This window comes from Prionailurus viverrinus, chromosome E1 (assembly GCF_022837055.1).
Source record: "Prionailurus viverrinus isolate Anna chromosome E1, UM_Priviv_1.0, whole genome shotgun sequence".
In the NCBI taxonomy this organism is placed as follows: domain Eukaryota; kingdom Metazoa; phylum Chordata; class Mammalia; order Carnivora; family Felidae; genus Prionailurus; species Prionailurus viverrinus.
Window position 1 is genome coordinate 11,474,131 of NC_062574.1, and position 23,352 is coordinate 11,497,482.

The 23,352-nt window shown below is 51.3% G+C and overlaps 1 protein-coding gene across 3 annotated transcripts in view; it reads left to right on the forward strand.

Annotated features, from left to right (window-relative positions):
* The window catches only part of TOM1L2 (target of myb1 like 2 membrane trafficking protein), a 120,888-nt gene that overhangs the window by 55,129 nt on the left and 42,407 nt on the right, over positions 1-23,352 (forward strand). For all 3 annotated transcript variants that reach the window (XM_047832066.1, XM_047832067.1, XM_047832068.1), the window contains exons 2-4: positions 5,669-5,753; positions 13,140-13,218; positions 20,137-20,286. In XM_047832066.1, coding sequence (XP_047688022.1) covers positions 5,669-5,753; positions 13,140-13,218; positions 20,137-20,286 — 314 coding nt within the window. The remainder of the gene's footprint in view (positions 1-5,668; positions 5,754-13,139; positions 13,219-20,136; positions 20,287-23,352) is intronic.

Here is a 23,352-nt window from a genome sequence, read left to right on the forward strand (position 1 = left end):
AGATACCCAAAGTGGGGTATATTCATGCAACAGAATATTACTCAGCCTTAAAAAGGAATGAAATTCTGATAACCTGCTACAATGCAGAATAGCCTTGAGAACATTATGCCAAGTGAAATAAGCCAGACACAAAAAGAGAAACAGTGGATGCTTCCACTTCTCCGAGGTTCCTAGAGTCCTCACATTCCCGGAGAGAGAAAGCAGAATGATGCTTGCCAGGGGCTGTGGGGAGGGGAGTGAGCAGACAGTGTTGAATGGAGACAGTTTCAGTTTGGGAAGATGAGGTTCTGTGGGTGGACGGTGGTGGTGATGGTTGCACAGCAGTGGGAAATGTACTTCGTGCCGCTGATCTGCACACTTTCAAAAGGCTAAAACGGTGAATTTGATGTTCTGTGTATTTTACCACAATAAAAAGAAAACCCCACTATTACCAAAAAAGAAGAAAAAGGACACATCGGCCAACATACTGTCAGAATGGGGTGAGCGGCGAGGAGCGTGAGGGTCAGAGATCACGCCGGGCTGTTGGCTTACTTGTCAGGAAAGCTAACGCCCAGAGAAGAAACGGGAGTAAGTAGTCCCGGGAGCTCAGCATCCACAGAGGCCGAGCCAGGATCACTTGACTCCTTGTCCTCCTGTGGGCCAGGAGCTTCGTGAGGGCGGACTCTAGGCTGTCTTGCCTTCCTCTGTGTCCCCAGTGTCCAGCATTGGTAGCTGTATAGTACATTTGTGGCGGCTGGATGACTTTGTTGGCTCTCCTTCCCCTGAGTTGGTGTTCTCAGCCCTGGCTGTATGATGAGCCACCCGGGGGGGAGCTGTTAAAACATGTCAGTACCTGGCTTTGTGCCCGAAAGGTTCGGATCTGAAGGTGTGGACTGGGACCACGGCAGGAATGTTTGTAAAAAGCTTCTGGGTAATTCTAACCTGCAGCCAAGTTTGGGAAGCACTGTCCTACCTCCTGCCCTCCTTGGAGCTCTCTCGCTGGGGTGTGTGAGAGAGAGGCGTGGTCGCTTCCTCCAGGCAGTCACTAGGTCACTGGCTGGTTCTTTCTGGTTTATCTTGTCAACGTTTGTGTTCTGCTTAAAGAAGCTGCTGTTGTCTGTCACAGTGTATGCGCAGGGTGCCATTAATTTCCTCCCGGCTCCTTGGCACCAGGGCACAGGTATCAAAGCCACTCAGAGGGCTGTGGTTGTCCTCTTACAGCTCAGACTGGACTGTACCTTAACCGACTGCCTGTCTGACTCTCCAGAGGCCTCTCCCATTATACTGACCTCTGAAGGTAGGGTCTTCGTCATCTGCAAGTGCAGTGCATGGCACGACTTGGGCTCTGCCAATCTGGAGCGAAGGGCACGGGCACCGTGGGGTTTTATTTTGCCTTAAAGTTACAGAGAAAGCTGCCTCACAATAGTCTACAGGCTGACCAGACATACTTTGTACACCTTCTTCTTGTCCTGTTACCTTCCTTTAGAGGGGTGCGAGAGGAGCAGGGACAGCTGTCATAGAAAAGGACATCCTATAAAATAGGGATGAGTATTTGGAATTCATTCTCTTGTCTCTCCGGTGGATGGGGAGCAGCTGCAATTAACATTCACAAAGCATGTTAGGAATTTGAAGCAATAGACAATAATGGCTCTGTGTAGAATGTCAGGATTGATTTTTCTTTCCACCCGACTGGTATATGCCAACCTGCCTCACTAGCATGTAGTAATCGAGAAGGTTCATCTCCTATTATTGGTGCATATTATCAGAGGAGCTTCCTGCCCACCCCAGCCCCCTTTTCTTCTTCCTCAATACCTGGCATGAAAGAACCCTGAATGATGTTCCTTTGTGCCAGTGCCTCTGGGCTGCGACCCACACTCTTGATTGTTGGGGAGGTAGATAATTTGGCTATTTTTTCTCCATTCTCACCAAAAGGATGTTGCTGAATGCAAAATGCTAAAGCCAGCCCTCTTTTGCCTTCTGGTGCTAGCTGCTCTGAAGTCACTATATTTAACATCAAAGTGTAGACAGCAGCAGCCAAGAAACCAAGCCACTGGATTGTGAGGCTCCTCCCAGCAGGACCGCCTGGGATTTCAGACTGTGGGGGTGGGGGTGGGGGTGGGGGGACAGAAATACCAAGCCTGAGAGAACACGATTATTGCCGTCAGGGTCTAGGCTTCAGGGCATCCTGGCTCCCAGCTTCCACCTGGCTGGAGGCAGCCTTTTGTGAATGGAGAAAATGCTTTGTCAATAGCTTTAGGATAATATACTGTCTTGCACTGAAGGTTTAATGGGAGCTGTGTTTGCTTCTGCCCAGCTCTGCCCATCCCAGCTCTGCCCTGGCCTTCCCAGCTCTGCCCTGGCCTTCCCAGCCCGGCCTTGGCCTTCCCAGCCCTGCCCTGGCCTCCCAGCCCTGCCCTGCCCAGTCCTGTCCTACCCTGCCCAGCTCTGCCCTGCCCGATCCAGTCCTGCCCGGTCCTGTTCAGCCCTGCGCAGCCCTGCTCAACCCTGCCTTGCCCAGCCCAGCTCTATCCTGCCCTGCCCTGCCCTGCCCTGCCCTGCTGAGCCCAGACCTGGTCTGCTCTGCCCTGCTCTGCCCTGCTGAGCCCAGCCCTGGTCTGCCCTGCCCTGCTCTGCCCTGCTGAGCCCAGCCCTGGTCTGCCCTGCCCTGCTCAGCCCAGCCCAGCCCTGCTCAGCCCTGCCTTGCCCAGCCCAGCCCAGCCCTACTCTGCCCTGCCCAGCCCTGCCCTGCCCTGCTTTGCTCAGCCCAGCCCTGCCCTTCCTGCTCAGCCTTGCCCTGCCTAGACCTGCCCTACCTAGCCCTGCTCTGCCCTGCCCAGCCCCAGCGCAGCCCTTCCCTGCCTGGTCTTGCCCAGTTCAGCCCCTGGCCATTAGCATATCACCAGAGAACTCTGAAAGGTCAGCTTTTGCAGCCAGGGTCACTGGTGTTTTGATCTTTATCCGTCCCCAGGGCTGGCTGATGGGAATGACTTGCCCCATCGCTCCCTGGAGCGTTGTGTTTCTGCTGTTGCACCAGGATTTATCTTAGGTTTTGACGATTTACGTGACAAAAGAAATGAGATTGAATTTTGCTTCCTCTGGCCCGGGGACAGGACTGAGTGAGGGAGCACGCTTTGAGTGGCTGCAGTTCCAGGGGCAATCAGATACAACTTTGTTCCCATTGCTGGGAATTCTTTTATGAGCAGAGAAAAATAAGAACTGATTTGAGCTCCTTTGTCAGCCCTACTTCCCTCATCTGTTTCAGCAGAGCCAAATACCCACGGTTGTATTTATGTGGCATTTCCAGCAAAATGAAAAGAAAGCAGCATTCTTTTTGGGTTGGTTCTTTATAATCAAAACGAGTATATATCTTTTAGCTTGGAAACTCAGAATCCCAGTAATTGAATAGAATGCGCTACCCGGAGGATAAGTTATCATGCCTTTGAACCCCTTCCCGGTATTATTAGAGGAAGGGAGCGGGTGAATATAAGGTTAATGGATTCTGCTGCTAAACCGAACTTGGAAATGAGGTTTCATTGATTTAATATTTCCTCTATTAAGCCTCCCAAGACAGTGTCCCTATGGCCCTACCAAAGTGCAGTCACAGACTTTCTTCCTCATGAGCGTCTGTGCCGCAGCCGGTGCTGTGACAGGGACGGATGACCAGCTCGGAGTGGCCGTTTGGCCAGCTGGCCTCTCCCCTGGCCGGCTGAGAAGGGTTGAAAGCCCGGGCCTGCGGGCAGAGTGGCTTTTTTGGGATTGGTCTCCTCTTGAGCATGTGCTCTGCACTCAGGGCCACAGACGCTCCCCTGTTGTGTGAGACCTTGGGGGGGAGTCACATCGTCTGGGAGTGGACACCTTGAAGGGGAGGGCCGTTCAGAGACAGCTGAGCGTGGCAGGGAGAGCAGAGGGCCAGAGGCGCGAATCATTTCGCTCACACAGTTACCGGCTCCAGGACCTGGCTGTGGCCTTCCGCCTCCGGCTGATGCCCAGTGCCAAGGGGACACGCTGCTGGGTGATTCCCAGATGCTGCCTCATGCCTGTCCCCTCTGGCTTCCTGTAGCCTCTGTACTTAGTCTTTTTCTCTAGGCTAAGCTGACCGGTGCTTCGGGCCATTCTTCCTGGGGGCCTGCCCCTACCCTTCCCACGGTGGCTGTTGTCTGTCCCCACCCTCACCCTCCAGGTAGCTCTCTGGCTGCTCTTTTCCACATGCAGGCGGTGGACAGGGCAGGGGAGCAGCGTCTCGGGGACCTGTCTGCCTCCAGTGAGTCTCCGACACGGGTTCTCACCCCTGCCTCTCCCTCTCCACACACACTTTTTTTCTTATAGGCACACACCAGATACTCCCTCTGTCCCTGCCAGCCTGGCACCATCGTGGACTTTGGTTAAGGGTTCCTCAGATCTCGGAGCCTTCCCAGCACCCTGCCCAGTCCGCTGCAGGCCCAGCATTCGCCTGAGACACAGAGCCGCCTCATTTATGGGCGCGCTTGCTTGTTTCAACGGGTCTTTGGGTGTTAAGGTTGATGAATAAAGAGGGTGGAAAAGTTGGGGATGTGTCATTTTTGGCAAAAATTAAAACAATGGGGCATTTACATGCAGACTGAAGCTGTTGCACAAATGTCTTGAGCAGTAGCTACATTTTTGGAGTATATTGTCACTGCTCATAAGTACAGCCTTTGTTTGGATGTGTGAGTTCTAGTATGTTATGTAAAAACAAGTGTCACTTCCCCAGAGCTGCATCCAGTAAAACAAGGACAATTTCAGCATGTACAGAGGTCGTTTGTTTTCTTATCTATCCGTGGAAGTGTGGGTTGTTATGAAGAAAATGGTGGTGATGTTATCCCTCTCATGAACTGTACAGGTAGGATGGGGCACGTTTAGAATTTGTCTAAGCTACGACCCCAGATCCAAAGTCCAGCTTTCCTAGGGGCACCTGGGTGGCTCAGTAGGTTGAGCGCTGGACTCTTGGTTTCTGCTCAGGTCACGACCTTGTGGTTTCATGGATTCGAGCTCCGCGTCGGGCTCTGCACTGGCAGCACAGAGCCTGCTTGGGATTCTCTCTTTCTCTCTCTCTCTCTCTCTCTCTCTCTCTCTCTCTCTCTCCCCCTCTCCCCCTCCCTCTCTCTGCCTCTCCCCCACTTCTGCTGTCTCTCTCAAAATAAATAAACTTAAAAAAAAAAAAAGTCCAGCTTTACTAGCAGGTGGGGCAGGATCATGCAACTTTGTACGCTTTGGAGACAAGCAACCTGAGATTGGACGCCGGTACCCCCAGTCCCAATGATGAGATCCCAGACAAGTACCCAGCCTTTCTGAGACTGTTTCCTTCCTTTTCAACGCGGGAGGGAATAATACCTACCTTAGGGGGGTTGTGAGTGTTTTCATTTAATTTTTGAAACTTTTAATTGTGTCGAAATACACGTAACGTGAAGATTACCATCTTAACCATTTTTTCAAGTGTTCCGTGCGTTCACATTGTCACGCAGCCAATCTCCAGAACTTTCCATCTTGCAACACTCAGGGCCAGATCTCTCTCTGGATGCTCCCTTGTGAAAATAGCACCCTTAGAACTGCTCTGTCGGCCCAGCCCGTGTGCTTGGGAGGGGGGTGTGGTGGTTCTGGCCCCTTCGTGTTTCCTGCCAGGGCCCCCTGATTCTGGGAAAAATGTAAATCCGTTTTCTCTCTGACTTTACAGAAAAGGCAACAGATGGCTCCCTGCAAAGCGAAGACTGGACGTTGAACATGGAGATCTGCGACATTATCAATGAGACGGAGGAAGGGTATGTGTCCCTCCCCCACCCCCACCTCATGTGAAACTTGTCCTGGGGGGGTCACTCAAAGCCTGTCAGGGCTTAAGGGCGGCAGTGTTGTACTTTTTGTTTTGCTTTTCATCTGTTTGCTTTGGCATTTAATAAACTGACACTCTGTCTTTCCTCCTGCCTCCACCACCCCCCACCAGCCCACCCCCCATCAGCAGCGCTTGCCTTAGAGCAGTGACGACCTCTTTTACTAACCTGCTTTGACTCACGAGTGAAACTGAAGTTGCTTGGGTACTTGGTCCCCCGTGGTTGTCACCTCCTCTGGTCCCTCCTCCCTGGCTCTGCCTCCCCTTCCCCCAGAGTGAGGCTGTCTCTGCCCTGCTTTGCCGGGCTGGACCCGCAAGAGGGAGAGGGCCCACAGTGTCCACAGAGGGAGGCAGGGAGCGGAAGTCCGCGTGAGGCACAGAGTGTCTCTTGCCCCACAGGCCACCCCCTCACATTCCTGTGCTGCCAGGTCGGTCCTTCTGGCTGTTTATGTCCTCTTCTAGCTGCATTCCAGCTGCATTCTGTTTACGCTTCTTCCCGATTTGTCTGTGTTTGGCCCTCTGTCCACACCGTAAAAGATGGTATTTGCCGTAGCCGTGCCCTCTCCAGCCCTCCCTAGAGTGATGAGGAGGACAGTCTGGACTCCGGCTTACATCTTGGCTCTGGCCCTTGCAGCCTTGCCCTGTGTAAACCGGGGCTGAACAGATACTTGCTGAGTGACAGCCTCGTGCTGGGCCCCAGGGTGAGTGCCCAGGGCACAGCAGGGAGCAGGACAGACGCCCTTGAAGCCATTACGTGTTCACATTACATGGTCAGTTGGTGACAAGATAGGAGAGAAACGAAGCTGGGAGTTAGCCATTTTAAGTGGAAAAATCAAGGAGAGCCTCACTTGAGAATGTGACATTGAAGAAAGACTTGAAGGAGATGAGGGGGTGAGGTGTGAGGATGACACCAGGGAAGAACCTTCCAGACGGAGGGGACAGCAAGCATGGCAGTCCCAGGACAAAGGGCAGGTAGTAATGTTGGAGGAATCACAAGAGGTCCCTGGGGCCAGAGCGGAGAGAGCGAGGAGGGGTGAGGTCAGACTTGTCCCCATCCAAATAGCGTGGGCACCACGGGGCTCTGGCCTTGACGTGGAGGGAGGGGATTTGAGCAGAGAGGGGCATGGTCTAATGTTCATTTTAAGGAGATCACTCTGGCTACCATGTTCAGAATGGTCTGGTCGAGCGTGGGAAGGACAGAGGGCAGAAAACGGGAAGCCAGTTAGAATAATACAATAACCCTGGTGTGGGGTGATGGTGACTTTGATCCAGAAGACCTTAGAGGAGGGAGAGAGAAATTGTCAGATTCAGAACATATTTAGAAGGTGGAGCCAGTGGAGTTTGTGAGGTGGATGGGGGCATGAGAGAAGAGCCAAGAAAACTCCACTGTTTTGGTTTTTATTAATGTTTTATTTATTTTTGAGAGACAGAGAGAGCGACAGAGGATCCTAAGCGGGCTCCACGCTGACCGCGGGGAGTCCGATGCAGTGCAGGGCTCGAACTCATGAACCATGAGATCGCGACCTGAGCCAGAGTCGGATGCTTAACTGACTAATTCACCCAGGCGCCCCCTCTCCAGTGTTTGGAACTGAGCTGCCATAAGGAGGGAGCAGGCAGAGGGGCAGAGATCAGAAGGTCGGCTAAAATCCCACAGATCTGAGCTGCCCGCTGGGTGCAGTGCTGCTGGGTCCTTGGCACAGAGGGGTATGGAGCTGGGGGCAGCGGCCTGCGCTGGAGGTGTGAGTTTGGTGCTGGGGTCTTCCGTGAACGATGGCATATTGCTGTTCCTAAGTGGCGGTGGTCAGTTTGGTGCCTGGCACACAGCCGAGTCACGGAGAGTTGTTGGGGACTGTGCATTTCTGATACTGGAGCTACTGTGCTCCTTTCTTCCTCTTGTCTCCCACTCACGGCCTCCTTTGTCTGGTTGTCCAGCCACATTCATTGACCCCACAGGGGGAGGTACAGCCATTGCCAGGATGTCGAGATGAGTGTCCCTCACCGGGTGAGGGGCTCACCCGGTGGGGCCGGGCAGGCTGTGACCGAGGTGTGTGCCCTTTGCAGCAGACACAGAGGGGCAGGCTCCGGGCTGGACCTCAGTGGGGCAGGGAAAGCAGTGTGGCGTGTAGATCAGAGTGGCATGAAAGGGCAGTGTGCTGGGGACACGAGCGATCTGGACGAGCAGGGAAATAGTGGGGAGGGGGTGGCCCTTGGGGAGGGAGGGCTTGGCATAGCGCTTCAGATCGGTCGGGTTGTAAAGAGCCGTATTCCTGCGTCATCCGTAGAGTCAGGCTGTAGCCTCCGGGTGCTCTACCTTTTCCCCTTTCCCTCTCGTCCCCTGACTGTCTTTTAGAAGACAAGCCTTCGCTCACAGTAAAAGTCCTGTGAGCTTTTCCCAAAGCTGAACTCTGCGTGATAACCCCGTCCCTCTGCCACTCCGTTTGGGGCCCTCTCCCCTTGTCCTCATCCTTTAACCCCACTGATCTTTTCAATTCCTTGAACTTCCCACTTGCAGTTCTCCACAAATGTGGGCATATATGAATATCTGTTAGAGTGGAGCTTCCTCCTTCCCAGGTCTAAGAGGTGGATCACCTTCCGTTCCCAACCCCTGAGTCCCCTTCTCCCACAGTGGCCCACGCTCCTGTTCCTGAAGTTTTGAGTGAGAGCCCTGGGCCTCACGGACGCCTGGGGATTTTCTGTCTTAGCCTCTGCAATGAGGGGGAGTGTCAGATCTCTTCTGAATTGGGAGAAAAACTCTAAAAGGTCAGCTAATGGTCGGGCACCCCTTCAGCTCCTCCCTGCTTCAGGGCTTTGGTCCTGGTGTTCCTCTCCCTTTCATTGATTAGTTCTGGCATTCACTGGATCTCAGTTTGAATCTCATTTCCTAGACAGCCCTCTCTTGATTTGGACAAGTGCCCTGTCTGTGATTTCACGGTACTGTGTATTATACTACACCCCTCACCATTGAAACTTACATATTTGCCCGATGCTTGTTAGAGTGGCTGTCCCCCTTGGACCCCCCTCGACTGTGCGCTCCATGAGGGCAGGATTCTGTTTCACTGACCATTTTATCCCAATGCTAGCACAGCATACATACACATAATTGACTCTTGACAAGCACTAGTTAAGGAAGCGAGTAAATGGATGGAGTCCCTAAGGGACTTGGTCTGATGAGGAATACAGAACATAATCCTAACACGGCGAGACCAGGGAAGCTGCATATAACTGAGAGAGACTAGAGCTGTGGCAGCTGGCTGGCCCTGGGGCTGTCAGCGCAAAGTTCTTGGAGGTGACACCCAAGTGGAGTCTTACAGCAGATGAGGGCACCAGCCAGGTAAGGTGGGGGGATGGTGGGGGGTGGGGTAGGGAGGTGGCCGCCCGGGCTGGTGGACAGTGTGTGCAGCATGCCCGTAGGAAGGGGAGTGTAGCGGGAGCCTGGAGCCACCTGCCTAGGCCGGAATTCTAGGTCCTCCACTCCTTTGCTGTGCACCCCTGTGTCTCACTGTCCTCATTTATAAAATGGGGGTGCCAGCAGTGCCTATCCCATGGGGTGGTTACAAGGATTAAAGGAGTAAATATTTGTGAAGTGTTTGGCCGTATATGTGTCCATATCCTGCTCTACATAGGAGTTTGCTCTTTATACACGTTAAAGACTCGCATTGGCGTGACTTCTTCACTTTTCATTTGTGGTGTTATCTGGCCGGTCCTTGGTAGTGATCTCTGTGGGTTTGCTGCCCTTCCCCTGTCTGCCATTCTCTGAACACTTGCTGTGTATATGCCAGGCCCCCATGCCAAGCCCTGGATTGCACCGCTCGTGCACTCAGTCCCGCAACAACCCCAGAAGGTAGGGACAGCCTGTTTTAATGTGGAGGAAACTGAGGTCCAGAGTGGTTTGCTCACTTGCCAAAGGTCCCACAGCACAGCTAAAAGGGACAGAGGCCGGACGGAAGTGCAGTCTGCCCCGGCTCCAGCCACCATAGTTCTGCCCGCACATAGTTATTCAAAGCCACACCTCTGGCAGGTGGCGGTCCTGGTGGGTACAGAGTCGGTCACCGGCCCCACAGGCCCCTCCTTGGGCTTTCCCTAATGTCCAAGGCTGAGATCCCCTCCATCCCCAGGTCTTGTGTGGCAGTCCCCCATACCCTGAATCATCCATCGGCCATTAACCGGGAGCGCCCGACTGAATAATCTACCTGGGAATGTTTTAGACCCAGTTTACCAGGCCTCGCCCAGACCTTCCTAGTTAGGGCCCAGGTGTGTGTGGATTTGAATCCCCAGGTGATTCTGATGTGCGGCTCTGAGGAGGAGCCGCTGACCTGGGTCATTTTCATGACCACCTCTAGACCTTTCCTTGCTGATGGCATCTTCGTGCACCAGCCTCTTAAGCTGGAGGGTGTGCGCAGGAATAACCACCTCCATGACTGCAGTAGACCACGATGGCAGCAGAAAGGCGGGGGGGCGGAGCAGGGCTGGAGGATGGGAGGGAGAGGAAGAGTCTGCCGTGGTGGAGGTGGGGTAGTCATGTCCTCCTGGGAGGGAGTAAGGAGCAAGCGGCTCAGAAGCAGCAGTTCTGGAGCCAAAGGCCAAGATGGGTTCAAGTATGACTAGAAAGAAGGGTTCTTATGAGTCTGGGGTGGAGGAGACCTTATGGGAGGCTGAAGATGGCCCAGAGGCCGGATCCTGAGGCCCTGGGTGCTGCCCTGAGGGGCCCCCCTTTCTGCTGAAGGCTGCCAGGGCGGTGGGGCATCTCACGGGGCCCTTCCCCCCCTCCTGCTCCTTTTCCCTGCTCCATCTTGGCTCTTGACTCTTCCTTCTCTCCTTTTTCCCTGTTTCCAGCTCCTTGCTGTCTAATCTGCCGCTGCTGCTTGAAACTTTGCAATTCCTCTGACATGACTTTGATCCTCCTCTCTGAAGCTTCTCCCCCGGGGAGAGAGATAAATACTTGCTTTTGTGCTCACCCAGTCACTCTGAGGCAGTACTTCCCGCCGCTGAAATTTCCATTTTAACTCTAACCCAGGAGCCTGCTGACTCTCTGATTTCCCACCACCACCATCACCCCCACACTGGGAGAGCTCTGCGCGTGCCATGCTCTGTGAGCTAGAAGTGATCGCAGCCCTTGGAGGCTGTGCCCATTTTTCTGCTCCGTGGAAGTTCAAGAGGAGAGGGACGAAGCTGGATGGAGAGGGACGGCAGCCGGGGGTCAGGGCTGACCGTGGCTTGGCAGAGCCTTTGAGAAAGAGGAAATCAATCCATGCTCCTGGCCAGCAGCCGCTGACCTTCACCAGCTCAAGTCCACAAACAGTCCTCAAAGCCAGGAGCTTGTCAAGCCCCGTATTTGCAGAAATCAGCATCCCTATTTGGAAACTGCAGCCGTACTGCAGACACACTTGGCAGGGACCCCTTCCCCAGAGAGCTCGTCCCATCAGCCTTTGGGCTCAGGAGCCAAGAATTCCTGCAGGCAGCCACGTTTCAAGTTGGGAATGGGAAATAGGTGACTCAGTGTTTTAAAATTTCTTCTAGAAGCCTTGTCTTGCTCCTGTGTATTTCTGTCTAAATTGGGCTGATTAGCAGAGTTCCCACCCTCCCTTCCCCCAGCTTCCTCACACATATTGGAAAGGACTTTTTCATTTGGTGAAGAAATCATAAACACTTCTGAGCTGCAGGAATAGGAGGTCCCTGACTGACAGACCTTCAGTTTTTCAAGAGACCCAGATGTACTGATACGCTGGTCAGGGGAGGGCTGGAGCCCACTTACGATAGCAAAGGGCCGGCCTGCAGCTGGCCCGGGGGCTCCCCGGAGCTCGGGTGCTGGGTGTCAGAGGGCAAGGCCTTCATGCCAGAGGTGACCCTGAGGTCCCACAGCTTTGTTGGATCCTGGTTTAGAATAAAGTAAATAAGCTTGTCAGACGCACGGGCTGCACCTACTAGGTGCTTCTGGAGGGCTGGCTGGGGACCCCAACTCCCGGCTCTAATCCATGATTTAAGAAAGAACGTGTTCCAGGTTCCAAACGATCAGCTTATGAACCTGCCTCTGGGAATCCACATCAGCTCCGTTACCTAAAAGCACATAGTTCTGTGGGTTTTGAGGAGACTTAAGTTTTCTCAGGGCAAAAAGGAGCTCCATGGAATTGGGGAGGAGCAGAACAGCCAGGCCTCAGCAAGGACCTGGCCATTCTCTCTTCTGCTTCTGTGTCTGTTGTCTCTTTAGTGTACCCCACGCCAGTGGGTTCATTGTTGTTCTGAATAAATAATACTTGAATTTGAGGCAAAATTCAAAAGGGCTGTAAAAAAGCGGTCCAGTGAAAATCCCACCCCCTCCTCTGTCATCCAGTTCCCCTCTTCAGGGGCAGCCAAAGTTACCAGCTTCTTGGGTCTCCTTTCAGGGATTCTTTTCCTCTGCTGTCACGTGCACTGTGTATGTATGTATGTATGTATGTATGTTGTCCTTTTATAAGCCAAAGAATAGCATACATTGTACACTTTCTACAGATGACTCTACTCACATCTTTGAGTTCCCTCCATGTTGGTGCATAGAGTGTGTCTTTATTCTTTTTTTTTCACGGTTGTTTGTTTGTTTGTTTATTTGAGAGCATGAGCAGAGAGGGAGGGAGAGAGAATCCCAAGCAGGCTGTGTGCTGAGAGTGCAGAGGGCCTCGGGGCTCAGTTTCATGAACTGTGAGATCATGACCCGAGCCGAAATTAAGAGTCGGACACCTAACCAACTGAGCCACCCAGGTGCCCAGGAGTGTCTTTATTCTTGGCTGCAGCTATGTAGTGTTCCATTGTGTGTATAAACATGATTTAAATTAACCTGTTTCAGGGCGCCAAGGTGATCTCAGGGTCATGAGTTCGAGCACCACGTTTGGGTGTAGAGATTACTAAAAAAGAATAAATCGTAAAAAAATTTTTTTTTTTTTTTTTTTAAATTAACGTGTTTCAGGGGCACCTGGATGGCTCAGCTGGTTAAGTGTCTGACTTCAGCTTGGGTCATGGTCTCATGGTTTGTGAGTTCGAGCCCTGCATCGGTCTCTGTGCTGGCAGCACGGAGCCTGCTTGGGATTTTGGTCTCTCTCCCTCTCTCTCTCTGCCCCTCCTCCGCTCGTGTTCTCTCTCTGAAAATAAATAAAGTTACAAAAATTAACGTGTTTCACATTGATGAAGATTTAGTTTGTTTCCAATCTTTTATATTTATAAACATGGCTCCTATAACCTTGTGTATAACATACAACCTCGTATATATGCTAGTCCACACAGACGGGGGTGAATCTGTGGGTCAGTGCCCCAAGTGGAACTTGTGAGGGTTTTAATATGTCCTTCTCTCCAGGCCAAAGGACGCCATTCGAGCCCTGAAGAAGCGGCTCAACGGGAACCGGAACTACAGAGAAGTCATGCTGGCGTTAACAGTGAGTGCTACCCTCATGGGGCATGGGAGTGTGGGGGGAAGCATTTGGGGAAATCCACATTCCTGGCCTTGCCCCACCCACAGAGCCTTCCCACTGTCCACTCAGCACAGCCTCCGGTAGCTGTGGCCTGTGGACGGCTTGGTGCAAGTGCCACTGGAGAGCAGCAGAACCTTCCCGTAGTGACCTTGGGTTTTCCTGCCTTCCCCTGAAATGGGGGATGGGCTGCAGTCTGGTCCATACCAGCAGAAGATAAGGCATGGGCAGCACTGACTGCTACAAAATCCCAGAGCAGAGAAGCCAAAGAAAGGCCTGGGTCTGGCTGTCCTTGCTGCCACCAGTCTGCTGTGACGCAGCGAGGCCAGCTGCCTCTCCAGGTGTCAAGGTTCCTGCTTCCAAACCTGCCGACTTCCACCCAGAACCTGCCTGGGACTGTGCTGAGCTTTTCAGGGGGTAAAACGATTGTTTACAGTAACCTTCCCAAACAGATTTCATCATTCCCTCATGCAGATGAAGAAATGGAGACTCAGAGAGGTCCGGGGGTTCACCCAGACTTCGTGGCTAGTGAATGCCCGGCTGTAAATTATGGGGTAAAAACTGGTCATTGGTACAGAGGTTCTGGAAAAAGTCAGCCTAGTGACTCCTTTCAGGAAGGAACAGATCAGATTTTTGCCCTTTCTTAAAATGTTAGGAAATTCAAAGGGACAACTTCAGGTGTTATTTCTGTCCAGAAAGCTAACAGTTACTCAGATGTGGCAAAATCTGGGCCACAGTGAGTTCTCACAATGAAAACTGTTAACAGGTCAGCACGTGGGCTTTTCTGTAGGTTTGAATCGTTTGTTTATCCCAAACAGCTCTAACATGTTTCCTTTTAAAGCAGGAAAACTGTTTGGATTTTTCACCCAAGTGAAAACCCAAGACTTATTAGGAGAGAGTTCTCTGCCAGGGAATTGGGGTTTGAATAATAAAGAAGAAAAAGACCAGCTGAGAAGTAGTGACTTGAAAGCTTTTGGTTTTTGCTCAGAATTTGATCCTTGGCATTCATGAAACCCAGGGTGATACCCAAAATGAATTGTTTTCAGTAGCTAAAATCACCAGGGAATGAGTTCTAACATATCAGAACATTTTCCTGGTACCTACCCCTTTACACACCCAACCTAATGGTAATCGTGTTGGTTGGATGAAAATCTTTCTAAAGGGGTCTCTGCCTTTACTTCCTTCTGGAAGACCATTGAACGGCATTGAACATTTCCTGATGGTCAGGTCTGTTGTTATTATTATTCTCCCAGTTTTAACGAGATTATTGACATGTAACATATGTAAGTTTAAGGTACACAGTGTGATGATTTGATACATGTGTATATTGCAAAATGATTACCACAATAAGGTTAGTAAACACCTCTGTCTACTCACGTAATTACCTTTGTTGGGGGAGGGGAATAGCATTTAAGATCCAATTTCTTTCTTTTTTTTTTTTTTTAAAGTTTATTTTTGAGAGAGAGAGAGAGAGAGACAAAGAGCACGCACATGCGCTGGAGGGGGAGAGAGAGAATCCCACCCAGGCTCTGTGCTGTCTGCATGAGCCGATGCAGGGCTCCGTCCCACGAACTGTGAGATCATGACCTGAGCCAATATCAAGAGTTGGATGCTTAACTGACTGACACCCCTAAGACGCCCCTGGGATCTAATTTAACTGTCAAATATATACTGCAGTGTTGTTAATTATGGTCCCCATGCTCTCCATTAGATCCCTAGAACTTAGTCATAGCTGGGAATTTGTACACTTTGACCAATGTCTCCCCATATCCCATGCTCCATAGCCACCATTGTACTCTGTGGCTGTGAGCTCCGCTTTTTTAGGTTCTGCATACAAGTGAGAAACACTAGGTATTTGTTTTTCTTTTTTTTAATTTTAGTTATTTTTGAGGAGGAGAGAGAGCATGAGCAGGGAAGGGCAGAGAGAGAGGGAGACTGAGAATCCCAAGCAGGCTCCACTCTGTGAGTGCAGAGCCTGATGTGGGGCTCAAAACTCACGAACCGTGCGATTATGACTGAGCCAAAAATCAAGAGTCATACACTGAACAGACTGAGCCACCCGGGTACCCCTGTTTTTCTTTATTTAACTTACTTCATTTAGTATAATGGCCTCAAGCTCCATGTTGTTGCAAAAGGCAAGATTTCCTTCCTTTTTATGGCTCAATACTATTCCAGCGTGTGTCTGTACACATGGATAAAGAAATACGACGTACACATATATCTCAACGTTTTGTCTATGCGTTCATCTATCAGTGGGTACTTACGTTGTTTCCGTTTGTTGGCTATTGTGAATAATGCTGCCGTGAATATGGGGGTACAGATATCTCTTTGATACCCTGTTTTCATTTCTTTTAGATAGATACGCAGAAGTGGGATTGCTGGATCATATGGTAGCTCTACTTTTAATTTTTTAAGAAACCTCCATACTGTTTTCCGTAGTGGCTGCACCAATTTACATTCCCAGCAGTGCCCAAGGGTTCCTTTCTCTCTACATCCTCATCAGCACTTGTTTCTTGTTTTTTTGATACTAGCCATTGTAACAAGTGTGAAGTGATCTTTTATTGTGGTTTTGATTTGCATTTCCCTGATGATAAGTGGTTGAGTACTTTTTCATGTGCCTGTTGGCCATGTGTGCATCTTCCTTGAAGACATGTCTATTTCAGGGTTTTTTTGCCCATTTTTTAAAAAGTTTATTTATGGGGCGCCTGGGTGGCGCAGTCGGTTGGGCGTCCGACTTCAGCCAGGTCACGATCTCGCGGTCCGTGAGTTCGAGCCCCGCGTCGGGCTCTGGGCTGATGGCTCAGAGCCTGGAGCCTGTTTCCGATTCTGTGTCTCCCTCTCTCTCTGCCCCTCCCCCGTTCATGCTCTGTCTCTCTCTGTCCCAAAAATAAATAAACGTTGAAAAAAAAATTAAAAAAAAAAAAGTTTATTTATTTTGTGGGTACCTGGGTGGCTCAGTTGGTTGAGCGTCTGGCTCGGTTTTGGCTCAGGTCATGATGTGACAGTTTGTGGGTTCGGGCCCCACATCACGCTCTGTGCTGATGGCACAGAGCCTGCTTGGGATTCTGTCTCCCTCTCTTCTCTGCTTCTCTCTCTGTTAAAAATAAACAAATTTTTTAAGTTTATTTATTTTTTTAGTAATCTCTACATCCATCCTGGGGCTTGAACTTACAACCCCTAGATAAAGAGTCACATGTTCCAACTGAGCCAGCCAGGCCATCTTTGCCAATTTTTAATTGGATTGGTTTTGCTTATTTGTTTGTTTATTTGTGTATTTATTTATTTCCTATTGAGTTAAGTTCCTTATATATTTTTGATATTAATCACTTATCAGGTAGATAGTTTGCAAATATTGTTTCCCATTCTGTGGACTGCCTTTTTATTTTGCTGATCGTTTCTTCTGCTGTGCAAAAGCTTTTTAGTTTGACGTAGTCCCACTTGTTTATTTTTATTTTTGTTGCCATTGCTTTTGGTGTCATATCCAAAAAAATCTTTGCCAAGACCAGAGAACTTTTTTCCTGTGTTTTCTTTTGGTAGTTTTACGTTTCACATCTTGAGTTTAAGTCTTTAGTCCACTTCAAGTTAGTTTTTTGAGTGGTGTAAGATAGGAGTCCAGTTTCATTCTTCTGCATGTCATTATGCAGTTGTCCCAATACCGTCTATCAAAGAGACTGTCCTTTCCCCCATTGAGTCCTCTTGCCTCTCATCAAATATTATATGTATATGTGGGTTTATTACTGGGCTCTCACTTCTGTGCCATTGTCTATGTTTATGCCAGTACCATACTGTTTTGGTTATTGTAGCTTTGTAATACAGTTTGAAATCAGGAAGTATGATGTCCCCAGCTTTATTCTTCCTTCTAGAGATTGCTTTGGCTATTCAGAGTCTTTAATGGTTCCATATGAATTTTAGGATTGTTTCTTCTACTTCTGCAAAATCTGTAGATGGCTTTGAGTAGTATGGACATTTTTTTTTTTAATTTTTTTTTTTAACGTTTTTATTTAATTTTGAGACGGAGAGAGACAGAGCATGAAGGGGGGAGGGGCAGAGAGAGAAGGAGACACAGAATCAGAAGCAGGCTCCAGGCCCTGAGCCATCAGCCCAGAGCCCGACACGGGGCTCGAACTCACGGACCGTGAGATCGTGACCTGAGCTGAAGTCGGACGCTTAACCGACTGCACCACCCAGGCGCCCAAGTAGTATGGACATTTTAATAATATTCTTCCAATCCATGAACATGGGACATCTTTCCATTTATTTGTGTCGTCTTTCCTTTCTCTCATCATTGTCTTATAGTTTTCAGGGTACAGATCTTTTACCTCCTTAAATTTATTCCTGAGTGTTTTGCTTTTTTCTTCACTTGTTTGTTAATGATTGCTTAGAGGCACCTTTTGTTATTCTGTGGGCTTTGGCTGCTGGAAAACGGCTGCTGTGTGTTTCATGCCCTACAACCCACAGGGACACCGATTCACCAAAGGTACTTTTGATAGAGTCCCTAGAGTGGCTGAGTGGCCCTTGCCAACCAGGGACGACCTCCTTCATTTCCTCCTGCTCTGCTAGGCTTCAGGGTTGCTTTGTAGCACATGCCATCTCTCTCCAGGGCATTTCCAAACCTGTGTGTGAGCCCGAAGGTCTAGCCTAGGCCACACTGGCTTTAAAGTCTGCTGTCCTGGAAGATGTAAGGGCGTTCTCCCTAAAGGGTGTGCCTGGGACAGGCGTCCTGGCCCACTGTTGCCCTGAGCCTGGCAGGAGAGCCACAGCTGGCCTGCCATGTTGGCCTTCCTGCTCCTCTTTTCTCTTTTTCCACCACACCTGCTTTCTTCCCAGCCTCCTCCCTTCCCTTCCCCACCTCTTCCTGACCAAATAAACCATTCTTCCTGCCACCTGCCTTGGCAGCAGCCTGATGCCTGCATAGGCCAAGTTAGGAGAGGGGATCCTAGAAAGAAGGGGAACTGTGAGTTCCTGGAGGGCAGGAAGAACCCCTCTGGTTCATCCCTGTAGCCCCCGTGGTCACTGTTAAGAGTGAGTGCTGGTTACCTTGAGATCGTCTGGAATTGAGCACGTACAGAGGCTAAGAAAGAGAATGCCCCCCTCCCTTGGCTGTGGATGACCCAAGGATGCTAAGCTTTGAGGTCTTCCTTGGCAAGCCGAGCAGAACCCAGGGTCTCCCACAGTGCAGGCAGCAGTGGGGGAAAGGAACAGTTTTGACTGGCTCTGCGGTTGCCAGGCTCAGGGCACATGCCAGCCCTGGCCTCCTCAGTGAAGTTACTGGCATCTCCAGGCCTCAGCTTCCTCATCTCTAAAGTGGGATAACACCCACCTTACAGGGCTATTTCAAGGACCAGGTGAAAGAACAAGAAATCTAGTACCTGTCACCTGTCATCTGAGGGACTCCAAGCTGATCTTAGAGGAGAGCCATGGGGGGAGGTTGGCCCTGTGGCCTCATTGTGGGTGAGGAGACAAGGGCTCCAGAGAAGCCTGACCCACTTAAAGAGAATCTTAATTCTGTGAGCCTAAAATGAAATGCTGTAATGTGGGGGCTCCCACACGGTGCCTGGCATGTAGTCTATGCTCAGTTAATGTTAAGAGTGTGGGCCTTTCCTAACCGTCACGCTTTGTCAAGGTGACGCCTCATTGCGTGAATCCAGCCCTGTGGAATGGCCGCCTAAGGTAGCCAGTGATCAGCTCACTGTGGGCAAATGAAGATAACTGAGGCAGCCAGAAATGTCCCCTGTTGTCCGTCACATCCCTGCTAGTTGCCTGTGGCATTGGGGGGTACTGGTGTGGGAAGGGCTGGGTGATCGTATGGGTTGGTTTACAGAGAGCTGAGAAGTTCAGAAAGGCGTGTCGAAGGCTGGGGGACACTCCAGTTGGTGCCTCTGAATTCCAGCCAGCCTCTCCCCTGTCGTGTGGGGACGGGAGAGCTTTTCCCGTTCCTCAGGTGTGTACGACAGCCTTCGAAATGATGATCATGTCACCATAGTCCTCCTTTACTGCCCCACTCCTGGCAGGGCGCTGTGTTAGATGCTTCAGACAGACTCCCTCATCCTTACTACAGTCCTGCAAGGGGGCACTCACGTGCCCATATTACAGATGAGGAAGCTCAGCGCAGACAGACTCATTCTGGGCCATTAAGGGAGCAAGTGGCAGGGCTGAGATTCAAGCCCACAATGGCCACCTGGCCAGAACCCACACGCGCCGTGCTTTTCTTAATGCCTACGGCCTGTGTAATTCATTTTTTCCAGACCAGGGATGGGCGAACAGGGTTTGCGGTGAACATGGACCTTGAAGCTGATTGGCAGCTGAGGCCCACAAACCATTTATTCAGGGTACAAAATCCTTAGTCACTGCCAATTTTAGTTGCAGAGGCAGGGTCGTGTGGGGCGTGTGCACCCGTGTGTGTGTGTGTGTGTGTGTGTGTGTGTGTGTGTGTGTGTGCGCGCGCACTTCCTCACATAAAAGGGCAAGTAATTCACAGGGTAATTTGGGCTGTCACAGCAGCCCTCTCTGTGACAGAGCCTATGTCCCATTGGCTAAGGTCTCACACCCAGAAGCCCGGAGAGAGGAGTTAAAATGCTAATTTTCAGGGACCACTCAGTCATTTCGATCTCATTAAAACACCAGCGTCCTTCTCATGCAAAACTGGTACCTCAGTTCCCAACTAATTGCCTGATTCTTGTTCAGGGACAGGCAACTTCAGACAGCAAGGGACAACTGAATTAGAGCATAGGGATGTGGAGCCATCCAGGTCTGACTCTGGAGGAGATGGTGGGAAGGACCATCCAGGAGAAGGAAGGGGGCAGGGTGGGGGTGGAAACTCAGTGGCCTGGGCAGCTCCTCTGGGTCCCACGCTGGTGACCTCTCTTTCCTTTCCTACCTCCTCAGGTGCTGGAGACATGTGTGAAGAACTGTGGCCACCGCTTCCACATCCTTGTGGCCAACCGAGATTTCATCGACAGCGTCCTGGTCAAAATCATCTCTCCCAAGAACAACCCTCCCACCATTGTCCAGGACAAGGTGCTAGCTCTGATCCAGGTAGGGTCAGCTCCCCTTGTCGGGTTTGTTGGCACGGAGTAAGATGGGGCCCTTGACCAGTGGGTCTTCATGCTTTCCCATCATTTGGAGGAAAGAAAGGAGGGAGACCCTTTGGGTTTAAATACGTGTTGCAAAAAGCACCAGTTTTTTACATTCCTCCCGCTGGAATAAAAACCTGAGTGGTAGCTCACAAGCCAACTGACAGAGGTTTCACCAGTTTTCTGGGTGCCTGGATCTCTGTTACCCCCAAGGGCAGGTGGGAGACCTTGATAGGCCTCTGAGCCATCAGGAACATTGTGGGGTAGGAAGGGCCATGCTAGAGTCCTATGCAGGGGCTGGCGAGGCACAGGGTCAGAGCCAGCTCTGTGGCAGGTGGTGCCAGCTTGGGGGAGAGGGTGTTAAGGAGTGATTCACTAAGGAGATGACATTTCTCTTGGACCCTGAAGAATGTGAGGAACTTGGTGGAAAGGTCAGGGTGTGAGAAGTAAGTAGCACAGACAAAGAGAATAACATGTGCGTCAAAGACAGCAGTTGACACGTTTGGGATGTATTCGTTACTGATTGCTCTGTAGCAGATTATCCCAAAACTTAGGGGCTTAAAACAACAGATGTTTAGTAGCTTGTTGTTTCTGTGGCTCAGGAATTCAGGAGCAGCCTAGATGAGCGATCCTGGCTCAGGAGCTCTCATGAGGTTGCGGTCAAGACGGTAGCCAGAATTGCCTCATCTGCAAGCTCGATGAGCTGGAGGAGCCACGTCCAAGGTGACTCACCACATAGCTGTTGGCAGGAGGCCTCCGTGCCTTGCTGACTGTTGGTAGGAGGCCTGAGTTTCTTGCTGTGTGGACTCCTGAGTGTCCTCGTAACATGGCAGCGGGTTTTCCCTAGAGCAAGTGATCCAAGCTGCGGTGCCTCTTGGGACTGAGTCTCAGAAGTCACACAGCGTCTTTTCTGTCATATTCTGTTTGTTAGAAGGGAGTCACCAGATCTGGCGTCAAGAGTGTGAGAATGAAGCTGCATCTCTTAAAAGAGAGGATGTTTTAAAACCATCACGTGGAGCACAGAGTGTAATGAAGAGTGGCTGGGGCTGGGAGAGGAGGCCAGAGGGATGGTCAGGGTCTTGTGGGCCATACATGCTGACGTTTTATGCTTTGTCCTGTAGGCAGCGGGGAACCACTGCACATTTCTGAGCTAGGCATACGCAGACAGATCTGGATTTGAAAACAATTTTTTTTAACTTTTATTTATTTTTGAGAAGAGAGAGACAGAACATGAGCTGGGGAGGAGAGAGAAAGAGGGAAATGCAGAATCCGAAACAGGCTCCAGGCTCTGAACTGTCAGCACAGAGCCCGACGCGGGGCTCAAACTCAAGGACCTCGAGATCGTGACCTGAGCTGAAGTCAGACGCTTAACCGGCTGAGCCACCCAGGCGCCCCTAGATCTGGATTCTAGACAGAGCACCCTGGTGGTAGGCTGGGAGACACATAGGCCAACGAGCACATCCAAGGTGGGGCGATTAGTGCTGTGGTAGAGGAAAGATAGGGGCCTGCGGGAGCCAAAAGGAGAGGGTGGGAGTGGGGCCAGGCAGAAGGCACTGTGATCAGGGGTGGGCACCGGGGCATTCGAGGTGGTGGGGGCACCTGAGGTTGGAGAGGAAAGTGGGGCCCCAGCCGACGGGTCTGCTGGCTCCGTCTGTTCTCTCCCGCATCCTCTGCCTGAAAGCCCTCTTCATCATTGAGACAGCTCCCAGAGCCCTCCCACCACGAGGTTGACAGCACTTCCCCCTCTCCTGTCACCCTCTTTTATGGTCTTCTCTGCTTCTGTGCTCACTTTTCTATCCTCTGCCTCACTCTGAGTTTCCTGAGAGCCCAGGGACATTATATCCCCAGGGTCTAGAACCGTTGACTGTGTAGAGTAGCTGTCTGATAAGTTGTTTTTCTTAATGAGTGGGTGAATGTAGTTTGCTGAAGCTCTAAGGAAGGGGAGGAGTGTGGGTGACAGCAGGGCCCCTTCCCATGGTTCCTTAGGTTTCCCCTAGCTCTTCATTCTGCCCACCTGGCATATCTCCATGTCTCTCCCTCCCTCCCCCTCCCCACTCTAACTCTCTCTCCCTCCACCTCTCTCCATCCCTTTCTCTCTGTCTCTCTCTCTCTCACGCACATACACACACACACACACACACACACACACACACACACGCAGGTGCAAACCACCTTACCCTTTTCCCTCCCCACCCCCACCTCTGCCCTTGACTCCCTCATTCTGGACTTCCCCAGTACACTCCCCTGCCTCAAGACCCCCAGTAATTTGATGGCAAGACAATAAATAGTGGCTTTTTCTCACCAAAGGGGGCACCCCTGCCTGAACCCTCGGCAGGCCCACTGTGGCCATAGGCAAGGTCTTTCTGTAGTCAGACGTGGAAGGAGTCCTTCCTGTGCTTGGCCATCTCCTGACAAGGGCAGCCGTGGCAAGGCTTGTGATCCGTGCCACTGGGACTGTGCGGGGACCTCTGGCTGAGGACACAGGGAGCCTTGTGCACTGACTGTGGCTGTGGTTGTTCCCAGGGGCAGCCCGACCTTCCCATCAAGGTCACCACCTCCTCTCCGCACTGCTTCTCCCAGCTGTGTGACCGCAGCAAGTGTTTTAACTTCTCTGGGCTTCTGCTTCTGTATGCGTACAATGGGGGCCTTGTGTTCCTGCCTAACCTACTCCTGGTCCCAGAGGTCACCCGGAGGCAGCATGGCGGCCGGCACCATGTTCTGAGGGCTCCCCCTGCTGGCCTGGCAGCAGTGCATGTGCACCGCCTGCAGGGGCGGGAGCAGGAAGGGGCCCTGAGGGCCTCGCTCGCTTGCTCGCTCCTGTCCGGCCAGGATGCACTGGACAGTCTCCCTGGTCCAACTGGGAAAACCCAACGGGCTTTGGATAAGGGTATAGTTCCCGGTGGGCTTGCTTACCTGCCTGGGGGGGAGGGTCCTTCTTCTCCAGGTTCTGGAGCTTCACGAAGAACTTTTATCTTTGGTCGTGGCCAACCAACAGAAACAGATAGCATTCAGAGCTGGCAGATGGCTT